We start from the raw sequence: 22387 nt of genomic DNA, 5'->3' as shown, positions 1-22387 counted from the left end.
GGGGACACACTTTTGAAAAATTGTTAAGAGGGACGAAATGGGGGTTATCAAGTCTCTAAAAGGGGGTTATCAACCCTCTAAATGGGGTTATCAAACTCTCAAAAGTGGGTTATCAACCCTCTTTAACAATTTTTCAAAAGTGTGTCCCCCGTTAGCAATTCTCGTATTTGATGTCCCCCATTGTCAATTTTTCCCTCCTTTATTCACCACCACGGCATATAAATTAGAGAACATATCCTTAAGAGGAACCTCAAAACACCACCTACCCACCACAATCTAACTCTGTATCCTTTGTGAACTATGAATCTGATTCCCTTCAAAAAAATTTCCTTAGTCCTCATGATATCTCTCTAAAGGGTTAAAGCGGTACTTCTATAAGTGTCGTCTGAGATCTAATTCCCACAAGTTGACCCATATTTGCTTTCTATTACATTTGTAAGAGTTAATCTCTCTCTTTCTTCTCCGAACCTCCACAACCGCTTGCCCATAAATGCAGTATTTACCATTCTTGAATTGCTAATTCCCAGACCACGTACCTGATTTGATAGGCTTGCACACATCCTCCCAACGGACTAAGTGTATCTTATTCTTGTCATCTGATCCACCACATCCTGTGGCGGAGCTAGGATTTATGCATAAGGGGGGCAAGCTTATACAAGCTTATACATAATGGGGGCAGGCCTTCAAATTTTAAAGGGGGCTGGGCCCAAGTAAGGATTTGGCCCAAATCAACAGGGGCAACTGCCCCCTTATGCTACATGTAGCTCTGCCCCTAACCACATCAGAAGTTTCTTTGAATCTGCACAATTCTCTTAACTACAGAGATAGGACATCTCAAAAGAGAGAGGTGGTATATATGTATATTTGCCAAGATTACTTTAATAAGGATAATTCTGCCCCTCACCCCCACCCAGAAAAAAAAAAACTAGATTTCTTTTCCACGTATATAATTTCATCTCCACTCTTTCGACCATCACATCTCAAGTCTTCTTTCTAGGATGACTCTCATACAAGGAGAGGTAAAGGTATGAGGTGGGAAGAGTATCCATAGAGCACCCTGATAATCTTGCCAAGCTATCCCTCTCCTCACCATTAGTATGAATGCTGCTCAATCTTGACTTAAGAAAATTTGGTCTTTAGCTTGTATTGATCTCGTTACATTTTAACACCGTCTTTACCTTTAACAAATTGTCCCTTTTAACCTTGCTAAAGATGAGGTTATCGTCTGTGAACTAAAGATGGGTGACTTCTACCAGACCACATCTTCTACCTTTTTCCATCATTCTACGTAAAGTCTTTGCTACAAAGCCTACAATTAGGAAGAGGAAGGGGGAAAGGGGATAGTTTAATGGAGGCCATGAGAGGATTTGAAAAAACCCTTGTTGTTCTTTGGAAGATCTATCTCGTGTCTGGTACTGCATGGTTCCACTCTGCAAGAACTCCGAATCATTCTCTTGAAGCTCGAGAGAACTGTTAACTAGGAATGAAAACCAAGCGGAGGAGATGAATATTTTGATCTAATTGCACCATCGATCACAATACCCTATCTAACCCATTAAGCAGTCAAGGCATTCCCATTCTACTCTATCTAAGCCTTCTCCATATCTAACTTGCACGCTACCCCTTTCCTTGTCAACTTAGAATAGAAATCGACTATCTCATTTGCTATTAGGGTGCTATCCAAGATTTTGCCTTCCCTGGATGAAGGCAGATTGGTTCTGAGATATAATCTTGGGCATGACCTTCTTAAATCTGCCTGCCAGAACTTTTGGTAGTGATTTGTAAAGGCACCCAACCAAATTAATCAGCTTGACTTCCCCAATTTTATCTGCTCTATTCACTTTTGGGACAAGCACAATAAAAGTAGCTACGCTACTGTGCCCTATTCAAGTACACCATTCCTTCATGGAATTTCTCGAAAAATTGCAGTAGCTACGCTACTATGCCCTATTCAACAAGATTGGAAGAATGCATGGCAAAATCCATTCAGGCCCGATGCGCGATCACGACACAAGGAAAATAATCTAGCTTTGATCTCTTCTTCAGTAAATGTTTTTTCCTGGTTGAATCTGTCAGTCTCCTTAATAGCTTCAAACTCAATACCACCAGGTTCAAGAAGACCCCCATTTCAGATGAATAAATCTCTTGGCAAAACTCTACTATCTCCTTTATCTCCTTTATAATGACTTCCTCATCCTCGCATTTGTGGTTATTTATTTGAAAAGCACTGATCATATTTCCTCTTCTAGCACTTGCTATTCTATACAGTGGTTTTATCCCTCTCTCTCAACCACTTTAACTCTGGATCTTTGCCTCCAATGAATTTCCTCTCGTTGGATAATTAACCGGGTGTATTCCTCCCTTGAACATCCAAGCTCAGTTAATACTTCCCGGCATACTTCACCACTAACGCAGAGGATCAAGCGGGAATCGCAGCCGAAGCGTACGATCAGGAATTTCACCCTAGAATCCAGTAGGGAGAAGGAAAAGAATCCTAGAATCCATTAGGAAAGAACCTTAGAATCCACTAGGAAAGAAGAAAGAGATGAGAGAGAGACTTTTATTCAATTCCATTGTTCCTTTTTACATACATGCTCTCATTATATTGAAAAACAAGAAACAAAACAAGAAACTAAATCATACTGAATCAACAATACATCCTTTGCCAACTTAAGATTAACAAAATGGGAAACTAATGTTAGAAAAGTAAAATTTCCTAAGAAAAATAATATACTAATCCTATTGAAAAAAAAATAATTTCCTAACAAAACGGGAAACTAATCTCTTCTTCACGGCACATTTCAGGATTCTATCAAACTTCCATTCTTTCCTTTCTCCTGATTGATAATTTTCTTTTCTACTCCTTAAGTTTATTTTTGATGAACCGAAACTTTTGATTAATGATCATATCTGCCAATCCCATAGGAGATATTTTATTCCACCACTCAGCTAGCTTTTCTTCCATTTTAAGAATTTCCAACCAAGCAATTTCAAATCTGAACGGGGAGGACCTCAAGACTCCAACTGGGGATCCAGTAAGATCGGATAATGATCCGAGGTAGGATAACTCAACAGGGAAGAAGGGAAAGAAGCAGTTTATTGATCAGGTTAGGGTCAATTTCATTCGAACAGCTATGTGGGTCAGGAAAACCTCTTTGGAGTCGAAGATCTTGTACTCTAGACCAGAATTTCTCATAGGCATTTGGGGAATATTAGATGGAAATTGGGGTGGATTGACAAGCAATTTAGAATTGGCTGGAAGGTCTAGTGGGATAATGGGCTACTTGAAAATATTTACACCGTATGTACTAGAGGCACGGATTGTTGTTCCGGCATAAGTCCATATTCCGGATGTGATTAAGATATTGAAATCAAAGCATGGTTATCTATTTTGGAGGCTGGAGGGATGGGAGGAGAGGGAGAAATGAACTTCCTGCTTACTATTCCTAAATGCTCATATAGCCTCCTTCCATGTGCATCGCACATTATTTTTCACTAATATGTAAATGAGGTTTTGGTGTCCTTTTCAATAGATCAATGAACAATTATGGTTTTTCTTAGGTTTTGGGCTTCACCCTCAAGTTTATTAACCGTGAAGATCTATTACAGTTTGAATGATTATTCAATTCTCCATTAATTTTCTATCTCTGATGAATTCCTAATTAACTTACTAGCATAAAATTTATGAATTTAGTCAATCAAGTTGCAATTTTTATATGAAATCCAATCAAATCGAAAAATTATGACCGGTTTAACGCAATCTAAAGGTGCAAGCATGTCATGGCTTTCTTCCCAGAAATCAGTCAAACAGGTTTTTGTACTATTGTTCAACAAGAGATCTCTGTTCCTTTCAGATGCTATTTAGCATAATGTTACAGTTAGGAACCACCCTTTGGGGGATCTAAGCTGTTCATCTATTGGGACCCACAATGAATAGACTATATCCCCAAAATCCCCCCTTCCCCCTTCCCCTCAATCTCCCTTCCTCCTCTTTGGATGGTTTGGGAAAGAATTTTCATGCTTCACGTACACAATTTTCTTCACTTAACAGATCACAAAGTTCATTACAAAAGGGAAAAAGTTCACAAGAGTGGAAATTATCTTTGTGCAATCTATCACCATACGCAGACTGCCCTATCAAACACTGGTCAACCGCAGAAAGGAAGAGACCTACCCGAGTGTCACCCAAACTTCTGAAGAAGGCGATGAGCCAATAAGCGTATACCGATCTAATAACATATACACCATTATGTGGTATATAAGCCATCCTCTTGACCCTTATCCTCCAATATTCCCGTCTCTAAAACACACTTACATACACTAAAATATGCGCAAGATGTAACATTATGTTCTAATAGAGATACCATACATCTTTTGTAAACCTATCAGAGTGCAATTTTGATTAAGACAAAAGTACAAGATCTCAGTCGATGCTCTATCCGTTTTTGACAGTAACAGTTTTCGATCTAAGCCGTTGATGAAATCAGTGAACTATCTTCTCATCTGCGTGAAAAGCTCTGCTGGTTTTCCGGTTGCCATGGCATTGCTAACCCCAAATGAAGAGAACCCACCACTAACTTGGTTGTTACTAAAGGCTCCAAATCCACCTACATGGAAATAAGAGTCAGAATCACTGTTTAAAATAGTGACAAATATATACCAGCAATCCTAGTTACATCATTGTTCAAGAACGTGGGACTCTGCATAGAAACCTGTCTCTCAAAAACTTAGTTGGATTGGATGAGTCATTGAATGTCTTGTTTGTTTTGTATACATTGGCTGAGTCAACATTATTTGAAAGAAAAAATATATCAACTTCAAAAACTGACTAAACTAGGAATTTAGTCTCGATTTCTGATCTCAACTCAGCCAAATATTGAAATTATAAATAGGAGTTCACTTGAACTTAAAGCTGCAAACCAAATTGGCTTGCCGAGTTCCAAGTTGATAGAGTTAGTGAAAATTGTGTACAATAAAAATTTTTACTGACCAAAATGGAAGACAACTAGAAAGCCGTCAGTTCTAGAGATTGAGAGGATTCAATGTTTCTGTCTATTTTTTTAAAGCAAAATCGTATAGAACAGACAAGTCCCACGTATGGTCAAATTTAATAAGGTAAGCAAATTATGATATAGCTGATATAGGTGAGACACCGATAATTGAACAGAGGAAAAAACATAAGCATTTTTTTAATGGGAAAACATGGGAATGGTATAAGCAGGTAAAAGTTACGATTGCAGCTCAGCTAACTTGTTGAGTCACCAACTATGTCACAAATATCATTCTCAGGAATTTCTCAGCAAGGGAAAATCTCAGGAGATATTATTTTTTAAAATTTTTTTTGGGTTTACATTGGGAAAAAACGATAAAAATAAAATTATTTAAAAATATATAAGTATATAAAATTTAAGAAAAAAAATATACAATAAAAATATCATAAAAATGTCGGGATAATATCATGATTTTATTGTGAAATTTTAATGTAAAAATGAAAACATCGCTATATTTTTAAAATCTCGAGATTGTTTTGGGATTTTGTCATATTATCAAAATGTCATGATAAACAACGATATTTTGAAAATATTGGAGATATTTGTGACATAGGTCACCAATACCTAGATTAAAATCAGGAACTGAAAAATGAGCAACTACAGTTAAATTGGCCCTCACGGCCTGACTAAAGTGAGTCAATGTCAACTTGGACAAATTCACATTCAGTGCAGCTTTAGGTGACCTGGTCAACAACACCCAAGTATAGTTGATTCAGGAGATGGCCAAAGTTGCTGAGCTTAAGACTTAAATTGATATTTACCTGATGAAGCTGTTCCAAATCTGGTGCCTGGAGCAACTCCGGCAAACCCACCAGCACCAGTAGCAGCACCTGCAAACCCACCAGCACCAGTAGCAACTCCGGCAAACCCCGCTCCGGTAGCAGCACTTGAAAAACCACCTGTAGAGGCAAAACCGACCCCTGGAAGACCAGAACCCAGCTGTCTTGACTGTCCAAAAGAACCAAGAGCAGATCCGAGTGCCTGCTGCCCAGCTCCAATCTGTGCGGGCTGACCGAACCCACTTGCCGTCAGTGGTCTAGCAGCTCCAATCTGTGGTGGCTGACCGAAACCACCTGAAAATACACCCTGACTCATTGGCTGAGAGGGTTGTGATGAAGTAAAACTAAAGGATGGAGGTCGAAACAGCTCCCCGCTGGGAACCGTCAAAGTAAATGGAGCGCTTGGAGGTGAAACAGCAAATGAAGCACCGAAAGGATTTGGTTTCGGGGCACTTGGTGCAGGGGCCGATCCAAGACCAAATCCGCCAAGGGATTCTAAACTTAGTTCAGTTGTATCTGGAGCTTCCTCCTCCATATCATCCTCTTGGGAAATAATATCTAAAGATTCATCTTTCCGCTCAGTTGTGGTGCTTGAAAGTGGTGCTTGGAACAGAGGAAGTGCAGGAGAACTGGGCTGGCTCCCAGACAGCAATCCATCTGAAACTTTCCTTGCAGGTGCTAGTGATATAGCTGATCCCGACCATGAACTAGGTTCACTAACAGAAGGTTTAAGCGGTGAGGGTGTAGCCTCTGTTGTTGCATTCGCAGGAGGAGATAGAGTGGTTGGTGGGGCTGGTGTTTTTTGCGACTGGAGAGCGAAAGAACTAGGAGGAGGTAAAAGGGATGCAATCAAAGACACTGGAGATGGAACAGTTTGGTTGGCATTTGTACCGAGTTTGGTAGTGGGTAATGACTCTCCAAAAGTCATGGAAAATGTAGAGGCTGGTGATGGGGATGCAGTCGATAAAGTGAAAGATGAGGAAGATGGGAAAATTGATGAAGGGGTAGCAAGTGAAAATGCTGGAGTTGCTACAGTTGAAACTATTTCACCAGACGGGCTTATGCTTGTTGGTATATTAGATTGGGAAGTTTTTCCATTTTCTCCACTCAAATTCGAAAGTTCAACAGCTTGAGGTGTTACATTAGCTGTTCTTTTTGAAGAGATAGACTTTGTGGGTAAAGTGGAGCTGATGACTCCTAATGATATTTGACTTGGAGGAGTTTTGGACTGCACACTAGATCTTGTTTCGGAAAATGAATGAGCTAAGATTGGGGAAGGACCAGACTGTGGAACACCAGTTAGTCCCATATCTGAACTCTCAGCAGAACCCAAATTCTTCTTCACATTATTCCAGATAGAGCTTGATGATGATGACAATGAGGATGGTGGTTGTACATTACCTCTCTGTATAACTGGGATTGAAGGTGACATTGATCCTCCAGATTCCAATGCCCCTGATTGGTCTTTAGCCCATTTGAACAAAGTAAGTGATGGAGATTCCAAGGCATGTATTAAGGGTTTCCTTTGACTGTCTACAAAATTTAAAAAAAATGTAAGGCATGTGTTCACTTGAGCATAAGAGAGTACATTAACAAATTTTTCTTAAAAAGGATGCATGTTCACCATTACCTTTGTTTTCTGGGTATAAGTTTGTCTTCTCATTGTTTACAGATGGCACCAAGGATGAGAATTTATGTGCTTCGTGACCTTTCAGGCGAGCAAAAGCAAATCTCTCTTCCATTTGAGAACTAAAAGACTCATTCGCTTTCTCAAGAGACAACTTACTTGCACTAACCCTTGGACGCTCCTCTTGCAACATTCTTTTCACAGTGGTTTTCTGTGGCTCAAAACTAGCCCAACTCTGCATAAAGACAAACACAACTGTTACACCCACTAGTGCCTTTAATACTTGGCACAAGTATAATTAACAAACAAAAAAATAGTAAAGTTAAAATGCCATTAGCCCACTAATTCAAGAACTTGAAGAATGAAAGGTTTGCATTATGCTCTTAATACTTATGACTTGGGCTTAACAGCACATTAGTCATCCACTATGCTAACTAGTCTGTGTTCAAGATTGAAGGATCATGAAGCAGTAGAAGGCTTCTACGCATCTAACAAAGGATTTAAAAGATGAGAGATATAACATACAAATTTTACGGGCCATTTGCAATTCAAATGTTGATAGTTGAATGGAAATCTACCTCCTATGTGATGCAATGAAAGTTTATGACGAAGCCCATAATTGAACAGAGATTATTCAGGGGAAAAAGGCGTCGAGCTAGACCCAAAAGTAAGCCTAGAGCCAATCGAAACATTATGCTAGCCTATAATTCAGCAGAGATGATCCAGGAGAAAAAAATCGTCGAGCTAGATTCAAAAGTAAGCCCAAAGACAATCTGCTAACATCAATAGAAGGCCCTACAAAGATCCATTCGTCACAAAAGTCGGCATGCTGGGTCAATATAATTTATGGGGATTTTAGGTATTTTTTTTATTGAATCTACTTATGGTAGATCCCTAGTAATTTTCATGCATTAACTTGGTATTAGAGGAACTTCAATTCGGGAAATTCTTTGGGGATTTACGATGGCACTGGAGAAGGCTATTGATCCTCATACAAGGATTGGTCAATTGGAGCAAATTCTCTAAAAGATTTCCCGAAGGCTATATCAATTCTAGTAGGTTGTGGATTCACCATGTGGAGGGAAACCAAGGAAGAAAGATGATATTAACGAGTTGAAAGATGGACGATACACTGACCACAACTCTTTTCATCGGTGCGGGACTTCAACATGTGAAGGTTAAGATCGAGATCGAGATAACCGAGAACAATGACGAAATTACAACAAGGATGGATTTGTTCAAGCGTAAAAACGAAATCTGGACTAAGAACAAAGGTAAGAATACCCAAATCTCATGATGAATTGCATGTAGAAGCTTGACTAAACGAGAATCATAGACGAAATGGTTCTCATACCAAAAATCAAAGTGGAGAGTAATTGCTTATTCAAAATACTTTGCTATTACATCTAAAGTCTAAAGATCATCAATGAAGAGCCATGTCAAAAAGCCAACATCTTCCAAACAAGGTGTGCCTCGAGAGGAGAACTATATAACCCCATCCAATGAAAACATCATTTCAAGGGAGATGGTGGGAAAATTATAATTGCAAGAAGAAAAGCAACGTCAACCTTATATGATACAATGATTCAAGAAGTGAGGTACTTGTGTCTACACGTTGCTTAGTTTCATTTTCTATTGGAACCAAGTCCAAAGAGGAAGTGCGGGGTGATGTAGTCCCAATGAATAAATGTCTCATATTGCTAGGGAGACCATGACAAAATGATTGAGGTGCAACTCATTGGGGAAAGAAAAAGACATTTTTGTGAAAGATGGAGAAATAAGAATACCCTTTCCAATGGAGGAACTTTTAACACAAGCATTGTAAAGTGGAGGATTCTGAATGTAAAGAATTGGGAATTGAACATACAATGTATTGTAATCAGTTAACATCGATTCCCAAGCCTACGATACACTTTTTAAATAAATAATTAAGATGAATTTCGTCAAGTAAATGGTGATCCCATCTATGATAATGATAGGGAAGAAAATATAGAAGACGGAAGGGGTGTGAATGAAAGAATGAAGTTACACAACGTTCCAACTGTTTCTTTTGAAATTAGTTCTCTAAGAATAAAAATGTTATAAAGTAGAGCATAATTTTTTGCAAAAAGGTATTCAAATTCTTATATGATGGATGCACATATGTTTCCAATGGAAAACAAGAACAGCCTATAATTACACGTAGGGCCCACTTCTTCGATAATTTAAACCATTTATCAGTTAGGCCTTGTTGTGGATATGCCATTGAGCAAAATCCAGCCCCATTAAATGACTAACCCTTCATTTTTTGAGGCTTTCTTGATGAATACAAACCATTTTTTTCCTTTTTATTCTCACAATGATTACTAGTATTAGGTATCGTTCCACTAGTGATCATAGTACCAAGTATTTTCTAAGGAGCTCTAAGTGATCAGATTTATAAGTAAGCATCACTTGTGAAATATGACATCACCAAATCCCTCTAGAGCCCAAGATTCCATTTCTCCTACTCGTTGCCCCCCCTTCCTTGGCCCATTTGCTCACAAACACGAAGAGTCATTGATCATATTCGTGGGTGTTCCTATGAGGAAACACTTGTGCTACTAGATGTTATGCCTCGTCGAGCATCTTATACTCAATGCACTTCTTAAGACCGAAGAGGCGAAGTCGAGCATCTTATACGATTTTTAAATTGGTTTATTTTGCAGCAGCAAATGCCTGGATGGATTTTGCTCCATGGCCCCCATCCAAATCATGGCTTTATAGAAAAATTGTTTGGACCATGAACAAGTGGGCACCACATATATTCTAGCCGCTCATGTTTTTACTTAGAAAGATGTGCACATCCATCATATAAGAACCCAAGGTTTTTGAAGAAGAAAATTCCATGCCTCGCGTGAATTTTGATTTTTCGAGAGCAGTGAGTTTGAGCGTCTTTTTAAGAAAGATGGAGTGCATTTCATATGGTTGGAACGAAGTGAAGAGGTTGATCTTTAACAATTGGGAGACATAGTAAAGCATGAGGGTAAATCCAAGATCAATAACTTCTTACCTATGCTTGGTTGATCAACCTTAAATAAATTTGCAACATCATTGCTTATGAAAGACAATTAGTTATCATGAATTGGTAAAACATGAAAGAACAAGGCCACAATCAAAGGTTATGGTTTTCAAAGGAGGACTTGTGGAAGTGAGGCTACTATAAATTGTTCGTAGTTGAAAATGCAAACTCAAAGGAAAGTTTTTCCAACCCAAGGAGAATTGATGCAAGTAGAGTTCATGAACAAGCCCATAATTCAGCAATGATGATTTGGGAGAAAAAGAGGGTAGACCTAGATCCAAAAGTAAGCTCGAAGGCAACTGAAAGATCTTGATAACATCAATAGTGGGCGTTACAAAGATCCATTTGTTACAAAAATTGGAAGACAAGGTCAATATGGAAAAAGTTTTAAGTAGGTTTTGGTGGTAGTAAAAATGTTAATAGTGTTTCAGGGATAAAAAATAAGGCAATGTCTATTTTTATTTTGGGTTTATATAAAATAGAAGTTGAGGTTTATTAAAATTGATTTTAAGGTGTTTTAAGCTGATATATATGTATGTATGTATATGCTGTTTTGATGTACTTTTTAGGAGGTCAATGAATAGTTACAAGTTGTCCTAAGATTTTACTGTACTCTGATTATGTTCTAATTAAATCTAGGGAAATGATAAATTCGCACCCTCTGTAGGATGATTCGCACCCCTAGTACACGTGAAAAAGCGTTAAAGTCTGTCACAATTCACGTTAAAAGGGGTGTGAATCGTCATACAGAGGGTGCGAATTTATCATCGACCTTAAATCTATTGAAATTTCATCTCTCTACGATTGTTTGTCAAAGATTTATTAAATTGTTGCGTGATTGTTCATTCTCTAGCTACTTTACTACTTTTGGTTGATTCATAGTAGTTTACTTGAATCACCAATCACCATGATACTTCATGAGTAAGGGTGCGACTCAGGTTGATTTTTTAGCATTCGGGTTGAGCTTTTACCATAAAATCGGGTCGGTCTAAGGTTGTTTCCAATTAATTTTTTAGCAAAAGCTCAACCCGACCTGAGTTGCTCCCATATTCATGACAAACAGATCAAATAAAAAGAAACAAAAAGTTATAAGACTGGTAAAGATGTCGCAATTGTGTATATCATCTGGTCTTGAGGATGGCATAAACTATCACGTAGGAACTATTAATCACGTCACCTCAACAAGGTCAAATCTATTGCCACATAAAATGTTGACTCTCACACGTAGGCACAAGATCAAAGAGTAAGAAGAATATCTTTCTGCACTATCTTTAAGTGTTATAAGCACCAAGCCGGACTGGAATTGGTCACTATCTAGTTTACTTTAACAAAAAAAATAAAAATAAAAATAAAAAATGGTAAAAAAGTAGGTCAAGACCAGTTCAACCAAACAAAGTTCCCAGTCCATTTAAACTCAGTTGGAACCAACAACTGATTACGACACCATAAAAGGAGGGATGCTACAACTCAAATGTTCTGAATGCTTTGAATTTTCATTCCAAAGAGTAAATAAGATGAGTTCTCTCAGTAAAACTCATAAGTTACACGGCCAAATACCCTGGAAATCTTCTCCTTTTGCAAGAGAATAATCATGTGTTCATGCCGTAGCTCCAAAGGTTCAAGGTCTAACGTAGATCTTTGAAAGCATTTTGGCAAAGAATTGTGTTCTTTTCGTTCATGTGACTATTGCTACTTACTGAGTTCTTTTTTTTTTTTGAGAGATTGCTATTTACTGAGTTCTGATCTCAAATCTCTTCTCCATTTTCATTATTTTTTCCTAAAATTTATTTTTCTGGTTCAAACACCGCTCTAACTCAAAATAGCAAACTGACTTGGACATTTCTTTGGTTGGACAAACTGGTCCAGGTTTTATGACATTATTCTTTTGCCTCAATAGATCTTGTTTCTGGGTTTCTACTTGTACCACACACCTTGCTCTAGGCCAAATTCTGAAAAGAAAACCCCCCATCCTTGTTTTCTTTTCTCTTGTTTAGCTATCTCGCTGATAGTTGCATGTCTGCTATGCATATGTTAGATTTCATTGAATGTATCGTGCACGCTCCTGTTAGTAGGAAAGTAAATTACGATTTTACTATAATAAATTTTTCCATCAAGAATGATCACTAGATTTTTTTTTAAGGTCTCATTATCTCAAATGATGTTGAAAACTGGGAGATCTCTAGCTCTCAAAACATGATCAAACATGATGTGCAACCCGCGCCAAGATGAGATGCAAGAAACATACACACAAGCAAGAACACAAGATTTACGTGGTTCGACAGGGTGCCTACGTCTAGAAGAAGTGAGTTTCACTATTTTGATTAGGGTTACAAACTCTTTCCTTTCCACTCGGCCAAGAAACACAAAAACTTCTCACCATGTAACCCTTATATGTGTCTTATATATTAATGCCACTACGTAAAATAATTTCCGAATACAAGCCATTTGTACAATAGTCTACCTTGGCTTGAATTTTGCTAATACATGAGATCAAAGACACTGTGTACTCTCTAGAATATAGCTCCACACCTCTTGCTTATGAGGTGCCCACCTCATTCCATGGGGTGCTCCGTCAATTATCAACATCTGCTGATATTGGGCAAGTCCAACCAATGCTTGAATTTAGTCATTGTAACCATGGTTTTAAATTTAGGCCGAAATACTGAAATTTCGACCGAAATTTTGGATTTCAGCCAGAAACAAAATTTAAAACCGAAACCCAAATTTAAAAATTTTGGCCGAAATTATAAGATTTTCACCGAAACCCACAATACCCGGATTGAAGTTACCACATGTGAAAATATCTCGCTGTAATCAATGCCCTCTTTTTGGTCGTACTCCTTAGTGACTAGACGAGTCTTGTACCTTTCTCCACCTGTATCAAAAGATGCCTCTTCCTTCCCGTATATCTACTTGCATCCAATTGCCATCTTTCCCTCAGGAAGCTTCACAAGATCCCAAGCATAATTTCGATGCAGTGACACCGTCTCATCTGTTATAGCCATAACCCACTTGTGGTTCTCCCTAAAACACCGAGGTTCTCCACTAGTAATAAATAAATTAAAAGAGACAAATTCTTCAAATCCATAGATGACTGTTGCTTAGTATTCCGCTTTAGCTTTGACCTTGTTATGCTATGTGAAGGTTCTTGCTTAATATGACCGCTACCTGACAAGCCTTCCGTGGAAGACTGTATCATGTCATCCCCATTATCGACTATATCATGTCATCCCCATTATCAGATAATCTTGAATCATCAATATCAAACTGTGCTGCATTATATTTTTCACATCTATATCCACTGATTCTTCTACAAGCGCACTAGTTTTCAACATACTAGTCTTATCGAATGTGACGTCCCGGTTAATCAATATTTTTCTTGCAGTAGTTTCCCATAACCTATACCCTTTCACCCTTTTCTCAAACCTGAGAAATGCACACTTTTTGAATTTATCTAGCTTGCTCTTCTGTGCACTCTGGATATGCACAGAATCTAGACATCCAAAGATAAGAAATGTAGAGAAATCAATTGACTTTCTAATCCACACCTATTCTAGAAGTTTGAAGTCAATTATCGTAGATGGAGATATATTTTTCATGTAACACGCCATATCCACATCTGTCCAAAATGTCTTTGAAAATTTTGCATTAAGACTCACTCATAGCCTTGTCTCTCTCAAGAAGGGTCCTGGTCATTCGTTTACCTACACAATCTGTTGTGAGGTATCAGAGTTAGTGAAGAGACACTTGGTTCCCCGGTCTTTGCAAAAGGCCAAGAAACCACCATCCCTGCATTCCATGCCATTATCAGTTGGTAGATATTTCAGCCTTTTTTTCGTCTGATTTTCAACTTTTGCCAACCATGCTTGAATTTGGAAAAGACTTCATAATTTCTTCTCACGAAATAACCCATACCTTCTTTGAATAGTCATCAATGAAGTCAATAAAATAATTCATTTTTTTAATGGCGTCAATAAAATAATCCATACCGCCTCCTGATCTCACTGGCGATAGTCCCCAAATATCTGAGTGAACATAGTCAAGTATGCCTTCACTTCTATGTGTTGTTGTCTTGAACATGAATCTGCACTGCTCTGTATACACAATACTCGCAAAAATCTAAATTATAATTTTGAACTCCATTAAACAACTTCCGCTTATGAAGTTCCATTACTCCCCACTCACTCATATGTCCCAGATGCAAATGCCATAACTGCGAATCATCCTCATTGGCCTCAACTGACACAACCTCGCCTATCACAGTGTTCCCTAGTCTGTAAAAGTTTCCAAATTTATGCTCTTTCATTACAATGAGTGCTCCGTTGACTATTTTCATTACTCTTGCTGCATTGTACCAGCAACCACTAATATCGAATGCCCCAGATTATTTTCACTAAAATTTGGAACATGCTTGCCTCGGATAAATTCTGCACAATCCTGTCATGCATTTTGATTTTCACTGTACCTAACCCAATAACCTGGCAAGCCACATCTCCGTTGTATGGTTTCTTAAGTATCAAACCAATCTTTGTTTGGGCACATATGATGGGAACATCCTGAATCAAGAATCCAGGTATTTTTGGAAATAAGCCTTATCTGTGAACACTGATAAAATATCCAATTTATCTTCACCAAAATTTTCCGCTACAACACTGGCTTAATTTTAGGAAACAATTCTGAGACCATCATAGTGAAAGTGCTGAGATGACCAAGCAAGCTTGCATTTTTTTCCATCTGAAGAGCATATAGCTGCTTCTTGAGACATAGTTTATTAACAATTTCTCCACGTAGAGACTCGAGTTTGCGCCAAATCCCGATTGTAGTCTCTTTGTCGATCACGTTGTACACAACCTCATCCGCCAAACATAGACAGATTACGTTAACTGCCTTCATATCTAGCTCTTCCCAATAATTTTTGCTCATATTTTTTCATTTTTTTGGCTTTGCCTAATAAAGCCTTCACCATATATTGCTGGGTAAGAGATCTCTCACCCTAGTTAGCCAGAGGCTAATATTGCCTGCCCCATTGAATTTCTCCACCTGGAATGTGGCATTCATCGATTTAGCCTCCCCTGGAAATCATGGGTTAGTTTCTGTTCGCTCCCTGGTTTTTTATTCCTTTTTTTGTTAGTTTGCTAATAGAGTATCCTCTGCAATGGATAAATCTGATCTTTGTTGCCTAATCCTTGCTCAAGTCCCTGATCCCAGCTCTGTAGAAGTAAACGAATCTGTTGTTGCAACCCTTGCAACTACTCTCAATGTTTCAGAAGCTAATATTGCTGAAGATGAAGTGATGCATAACTCTGTTAGTTCTGAACTCATCCTTTCAGACCTCACTGGTTCAAAAGTTAGAAGCAATGACTTGGTTCCCTGTGGCTTAAAGCCATCCCAACCGAGGATGATGATGATTCTGCAGAAGTGAAAGCATTTGCTAATCTGAAGAATTGGTCCCCTGGCCTCCCAGCTGAAGGTCCTTCCCAATCCCTCCAAGTACCTCCTGAGGATCCGTGAAAGTATCGACAATGGGGAGTTTGATAATCTTGAAGCATCAGTACATGAAAAAATGAAATTCCTGAAAGAAATTGAGAAAGAAATTTCTCATCCTTCATCATCTTCAGGGAGCTCATCTAAAAGAAGAAAGGGCTCTAGGAAAAAAATATAAATCTCACTTGAATCATCTGATTGATGATGAGAAAGGCCTCTTCTCCATGATTATCAACAAAAGGAAGTCATCCTATTCCAGAGATGAAACCTCCTCCTTGGATCAAAACCACCTGTCAGATTCTGATACTGTTCTTCCTTGTGTAAAAACCACTGCTGTTGAAACCATTCCCACCTCGAATTTCGATGAGTCCGGTTTTCCCTCTTTGGTGATGACTGATGACATCGAAAGAGGAACTGCTTTTAATGCTTCCAGTTCAGGTACTGCCCCTCTGATAGACTTCTCTAAGATTCTGATTAATAAACCACCTTTATTGAGCCCAATCCCATGCTCATTAAATTCATCTGAGAGTCTAGTTTCCCGCCCTTCTTTGGTTCAATTTAAAGAGAAGACTTCCTCTCCCACAAATCACGTGAATCCTTTGCAAAAGAAGCCAGCATTTAATGCTATGTCCCCATCCATAGCTGTCAAGGAAGTCAAATCAGCTTTCCCTCTAAAAAATTCTTCTTTGTCAATTGAATTTTTTTTTCTTTCCTGCGATCCCAAGCTGAAAGGGCAGCTAGTGGGCCCATTGAACCCCACTCATTCGACCTCCTCCCGCCCATCAGGGTTACAAAAAGAAACCTCAAGTCCTCTCCCTCTTCCTGGTAAAACCTCTGAGAGTACATCGTCTCAAATCCCCCCCTAATTTTCCAGCCCAAGATCTCACTCATGGAAAATGGAAAGAGCTTTTCAGTCAGAGTTCCACCAAATCTATTGACACATCTGTCCCTTTCTTTTCCCCTGTTACCACTGAAGATGGTATTCAAAAGGCTGCCTTCATGGAAGGAGACTTTAAAGAAGCTAAAGTCAAATGGGAAAACTGCCTCCTTGGGTACTTCTTGGGTCGAAGACCATATTACATAGCTCTAAAGAACCACCTATCCAGGATATGGAAATTAAAGGGAGATTTGGATCTCATTGCTCTCCCCAACAGTTTCTTCCTTTTCAAATTTAACTTGGAGGAGGACTGCACAATAGTATTAGAAACATCCACAACTTATGGAGGGAGAGCTCTCATTTTGCAAAAATGGTCCCCGGGTTGCACCCTAGAGAAGATGAAACTCTCTTCGATCCCAATTTGGATAAAATTCCCTGCCCTTCATCTCAAATACTGGATACCTACAGGTTTGGGAAAATTGGCAAGCATCATTGGTAAGCCATTATACATGGATACGCAAACGGCAGAGGCCTCTAGGCTTTATTATGCTAGGGTTTGTGTTGAAGTGTCTGCATCCAATCCTCTCCCAGATATTATTCATATCCAAACCCCCACAGGTGAAGAAACCCAGGAAGTTCAGTATGAATGGAAGCCTAATCCTTGCACTCTTTGTAATGATTTTAGCCACACTACTGATAAGTGCTCCCAATCTCCCTCAAGTTGCCCTCAGGATGCTCTCCTTGTCAAGCAGAAATGGGTTGTTAAAAGATCTAACAATGTTGTTGATGGGGTGGTGGTTGCTGGCCCAAATCAGCAAACAGCTCATCTCAGGGATGATGTGATCAATCAAAAGACAAACCAACCTGTCATCAGAGATACTGCTAAAGAAATTGACTGTGAAATCAGCACCCCAACTCGTCAAATTAAAATCCATAGCAACAAGTTCTCAGTTCTCCAAAATTTGGATCAGCCCTCTTCCAGCCTTGAAGATATTCCTCTATCCGGGAGGAAAGAATGTTCAGGCATGACTGAGGATCAAGGATCATGGCAACTGGTTCAAAAAAGAAAGACTAAGAACCCCCTCCTCTTCCTAGCTTCCACTTCTTGCAGGCTCCCTTTCATGCCCAAGAATTCATAAGCAGGATCATTCTCTTTGTTTGATTTGAGCTGGGATATCGTTTTTTCGGTTTTGAGCTTTGTGTTTGGCCTCTACAGTTGGGGTTGTTTATTTTGTTTTAAGGCTTGCCTTGGTGCCTCCTCTTGTTGAGGTTGTTTATCTTTTTTCTTTTTGAGCTTCATGTAATTCTCCATTTTTATTTTTATCAATGCATCTGGTCGAGGCCCTGCCTAACCCCAGCTTACCCATTAAAAAAAAAACGTGGCATTCATCATCGCTACAATTGCCAAAAAAAAACACCAATCACTTTGATACCACTTTGTTGAAAAACCGAGAGATCTCTAATATCTCAAAATATGATCAAACATGATGTGTTTCTAACAATAAGATGAGATGCAATAAACATAAACACACAAAAGCAAGAACACAAGATTTATGTGGTTCCACAATTCGATTAGCGTGACAAATTCTCTCTCTCCTCAGCCAAGAAATACACAAAAAAACCTCACTGTTTGCGACCCTAATACGTGGCTTGTATATTAATGCTACTACAACAAGAAATTACCAAAATATCCTTTTAGCGCAAACCGAGAATTAGATTTTCCTTCTGGGATGCTGTCCCTTGTACCCTCAGCAAGCTAACAGCTCAGCTGGACCAGTATGTGCGTCGCACACATTAGTCCGCCAGGGCACGACCATGCTACAAGACAACTGCACAACAAATGATGAAGGATGGTTGCAAGGACTTCAAGAAGATAAATGATTTCGAATTTAATAAACAATCCTAATTTGCTTCTGATAAGGATGACTTCAGCTAATTACTTGAAGGATGCTCATAGTTGCTTTAAATATGAACAATTCCAACTGAATAAATAAATCTAATGGAAGATGTTCAAATCAACTTGTATGAAGAATGGAATTATAACTAACATATGTGACGAAAGGAATGATAAGTTATAGAAATGGGGATTAGGTTAATGAGGAAGAAGAAGAAGAGTAGAGAGATGGAGAGTCTCCACTAAGGAGTCCTCCCATGTAAATGGTGTATATATAGGCTGAAAGTAGGTCAACCTTGTACAAGGACTACAATACCCCTCACACTACAAGTAATGACTAAACTACCCTACAACACTATTCAACACTCCCCCCTCAAGCTGGAGTATATATACTATGGAACTCTAGCTTGCTACAAAGAGAACTACAATAACAAACAACTAAGATTACCATATAAAAAAAAGATAATAACCTCATACACAGCCAGTTTGGTACAACACTCCCCCTCAAGTTGGTGTGGTGAATACATAATGTAAAGCATAATAATAAAAGGGAAATGATTTCAACGCTACCATATTTTGATAAGATGCGTGAAGCATCTTATCGTTTAGTATTTAAAGGGCTGTTAGAAGATTATTTCAGTTCTCAAAAAGCTCTTACCAGCCTTTAAATACTAAACGACAAGATGTGTCGCGCATCCTTATCAAACCATGGCAGCGCTGAAATCATTTCCCTAATAAAAAGGCAATGACCATAAGAGTACAATAGCGAGATCAACGGCCATAAAAAAAGAACAGCTCCCCCTGAAGCAGCACTACGGCAAGAGCGATCACAACATGGCCTCCCCCTGAATGAGAACACGGCTAATAAATCTACAGACCACAAATGATCGAATGAAGATGAGGCAGGGAAATAACAACGATCCATCGAGCAAAATAAGCACCGAAGGCGCGCACACGAACAACGGTGAATTACCACGAGCAGAGACATCAGCTAAGTAGCACAACACCAATAGAAGAAGAGCAACCACCGGAAAGGTGATCAGAACCAACCAACGACGGGGAACACTGTCGTCTGGATAGACAAGGTCGACGTCGGACAGCACGTCGCCTGATGAGATAACCAACCAACGACGGGGACATCGTCGCCTGGAGACAAGCCGACGGCAACACAAAATCACCTGAAAAGATAACCAACCAACGATGGGGGACACCATCACCTAAAGATAGATAACCAGCCAACGATGGGGCACACCATCGCTTGGAGAGACAACCAACCAACGACAGCGGACAACACGTCGTCCAGGGAGACAAGGTCGACGAGGGACACCGTTGCCTAGAGAGAACACTGACCAACGATGGGGGACACCGACGCTTGGAGATAACCAGCCAACGATGGAGGACACCATCGTCTGGAGACGAGGTCGATGGCAGCACGTCACCTAAAGAGATAACCAACCATCGTAGGAGCATTCTCCTTGGCTCAAAAGAAAACCCATTACCCCTTACAATACCCAATAGCCTTAATTGTATCGAATCCAACAAAAATGCCATATTGTGCCCCCCCCCCCACCAAGTCAAGATCGTGACCTGCCACGTCACACCGACTTCTCCACTACATCCCGAATTCGATTTTCAAAAATCCCGCTCAAAAGCTCAGAGCTATCGTGCGCCCTCACTACACGATGGCCAACCATCGAGCAACACTGGTTCTCCGACAGCCTCCACCTCAAACCACCACCAATTACATCGGTCACCACCTCTAGTCCTACCTCCGTTTCCTCCACAGAAAACATCTCCACCAGGGGAGTCTCAAGATCCGGTAACCACCATTGCCACTGGCCACTTGCCACCACGCCCATCCTCAGGCCACCACCCATGATCTTGATTCCGGAGACTACAGCCTCCTACAGCCAAACCCATCCACCCCATTGCTAATCCGGCAATCCACATCCTCTGGTAATCCTCGGCCTGAAAAATAAGATTGCTCTGCCTATAGCCGGCCTTCCACAACTCCGGATCTAGGAACCCACGGCCTTACACGGTCTCCGGCAACCTCCGCAGTTTTCCCCGGCTCCAAATCCAGCATCACAGCTTCCACAGCTCTAGATTCGGCCTCCACGGCTTCAGATCCGGCCTCAACGGCCCGTTGTTTTGAATAGTTGTGGTTGATTTAGCAATGTTTTGATTTCAATCGAAACCTACATGAATTCTATTTAATGTAGCATTGAAGATCAAAGGAATAAAGCAACCATATGTGATTAAAAAAACTAGAACACCGATTGGAACATTGGCAATTGAACTGGAGTCTTCATCAATCATAAACCCAACATTTTAGGGGATTTTGCCTTTTGAGCTAGCTTTATTTGATAAATAGACAAGTACATTTTTTAATAACAATCCACTGACATGGGGCTGGTAGACGAGTGACAGGTTAGTATGATTTTAATAATTTTTAATATTTATGGTGTTTCTTTTTCTTTATGTTATTTTCATGTGATAATATGTCTGTATCTGGCACTAGATCTGTCAAACTACAGTGCCAATTAGTAATATTTTATTGAACTGGGACTCTACTTATTTGCATTTTTCATTTTTTTGTATGTCATTCTTTTTCATTGTTTTCAAATAATATACAAAACATCGCAGATGCATCGATTTTCTAGTAGATTGACTCCATACATACATATCAGTAGATTATGATACTTTTATATTATACTTTATAGTATATAATACATATGACCGATTGACACTATTGTTATAGAAAGTTTACCACTTTGAATGAATGATGATAATTTGCTGCATATACTGTGTTCCTTCACTATTCAGTCTTCATGAATGATGGTTATTGTACTTAATAGTTGGTTGTGGGCATTTAACAGTGAAATTGACGAGACAAACTAGAGTTGCAAACTATGCATAAAACCATAACAATGGTAAGTATTAAACAATACTGTATACAATGTATCAACTATCACCTAATGGTCACTAGAAGTTCTATTTATCATGTTAAATAGAATGTTTTTGCATTTTCCTTATTTTTGTTTTTGATTTTTGTTTTTATTTTTGGATTTTTGTTTGAGCTTGGAAATGATTTGAGTGATTCATCCGAAAGACAGTCATGTTCCAATATGAAAGGGTTCTGGTTCCCCATGAGTCATATACCCCAAAACCAACTCAATTATACATGGTCCCAACATATAAATATCAATATGCACAGAATAAAATGCATATCTAATATAACAGCACCAAAGAATCAATCTAGGGAAAATTATTACCCTATCTAATGAGTCTCTCCTCCTCCTCGCAGATTCTGGTTCAAAACCTTTGAGAACATTAGATGTGTTTCTTCTGGAATGCTCCTTGATAGAGCTAAATGAAGATAATGGAAATTTCCTGAAGAAATCACGAGTATGGTCACATTTCTTTACGTCAGGTGATTGGGAAATTTCACCATCATAGGCTAAACCGATCGTTGCAAACAACTCTTTTGCTATACGCTGTTGTTTTACAGGGGGTGAGTCGATATTCAATACAGCCATCTGCTTTAAGAGGCTCTCCGATAATTGCTCAGCTGCCGCTAACTGTGAGTTCATTGTGTTGTACAAACTTTGTAAAGAATGAATTTGTCTGCAGAG

The 22387-nt window shown here is 39.1% G+C and overlaps 1 protein-coding gene across 3 annotated transcripts in view; it reads right to left on the bottom strand.

Annotated features, from left to right (window-relative positions):
- Positions 1-4299: 4299 nt before the first annotated feature.
- LNO1 (Nuclear pore complex protein) overlaps positions 4300-22387 on the bottom strand; it is a 134983-nt gene continuing 116895 nt past the window's right edge. For all 3 annotated transcript variants that reach the window (XM_077389413.1, XM_077389414.1, XM_077389415.1), the window contains 4 exons: positions 22028-22379; positions 7461-7692; positions 5813-7363; positions 4300-4607 (listed from right to left, as the gene is read on the bottom strand). In XM_077389413.1, coding sequence (XP_077245528.1) covers positions 4492-4607; positions 5813-7363; positions 7461-7692; positions 22028-22379 — 2251 coding nt within the window. In that variant the 3' untranslated portion in view covers positions 4300-4491. The remainder of the gene's footprint in view (positions 4608-5812; positions 7364-7460; positions 7693-22027; positions 22380-22387) is intronic.

Source organism: Tasmannia lanceolata, unplaced genomic scaffold (genome assembly GCF_043159265.1).
Source record: "Tasmannia lanceolata isolate RefF3 unplaced genomic scaffold, GAP_Taslan_0.1 ptg000008l, whole genome shotgun sequence".
Classification (NCBI taxonomy): domain Eukaryota; kingdom Viridiplantae; phylum Streptophyta; class Magnoliopsida; order Canellales; family Winteraceae; genus Tasmannia; species Tasmannia lanceolata.
The sequence above is the reverse complement of the archived record's forward strand: the minus strand, read 5'-3'. Positions and strand labels throughout refer to the sequence as shown.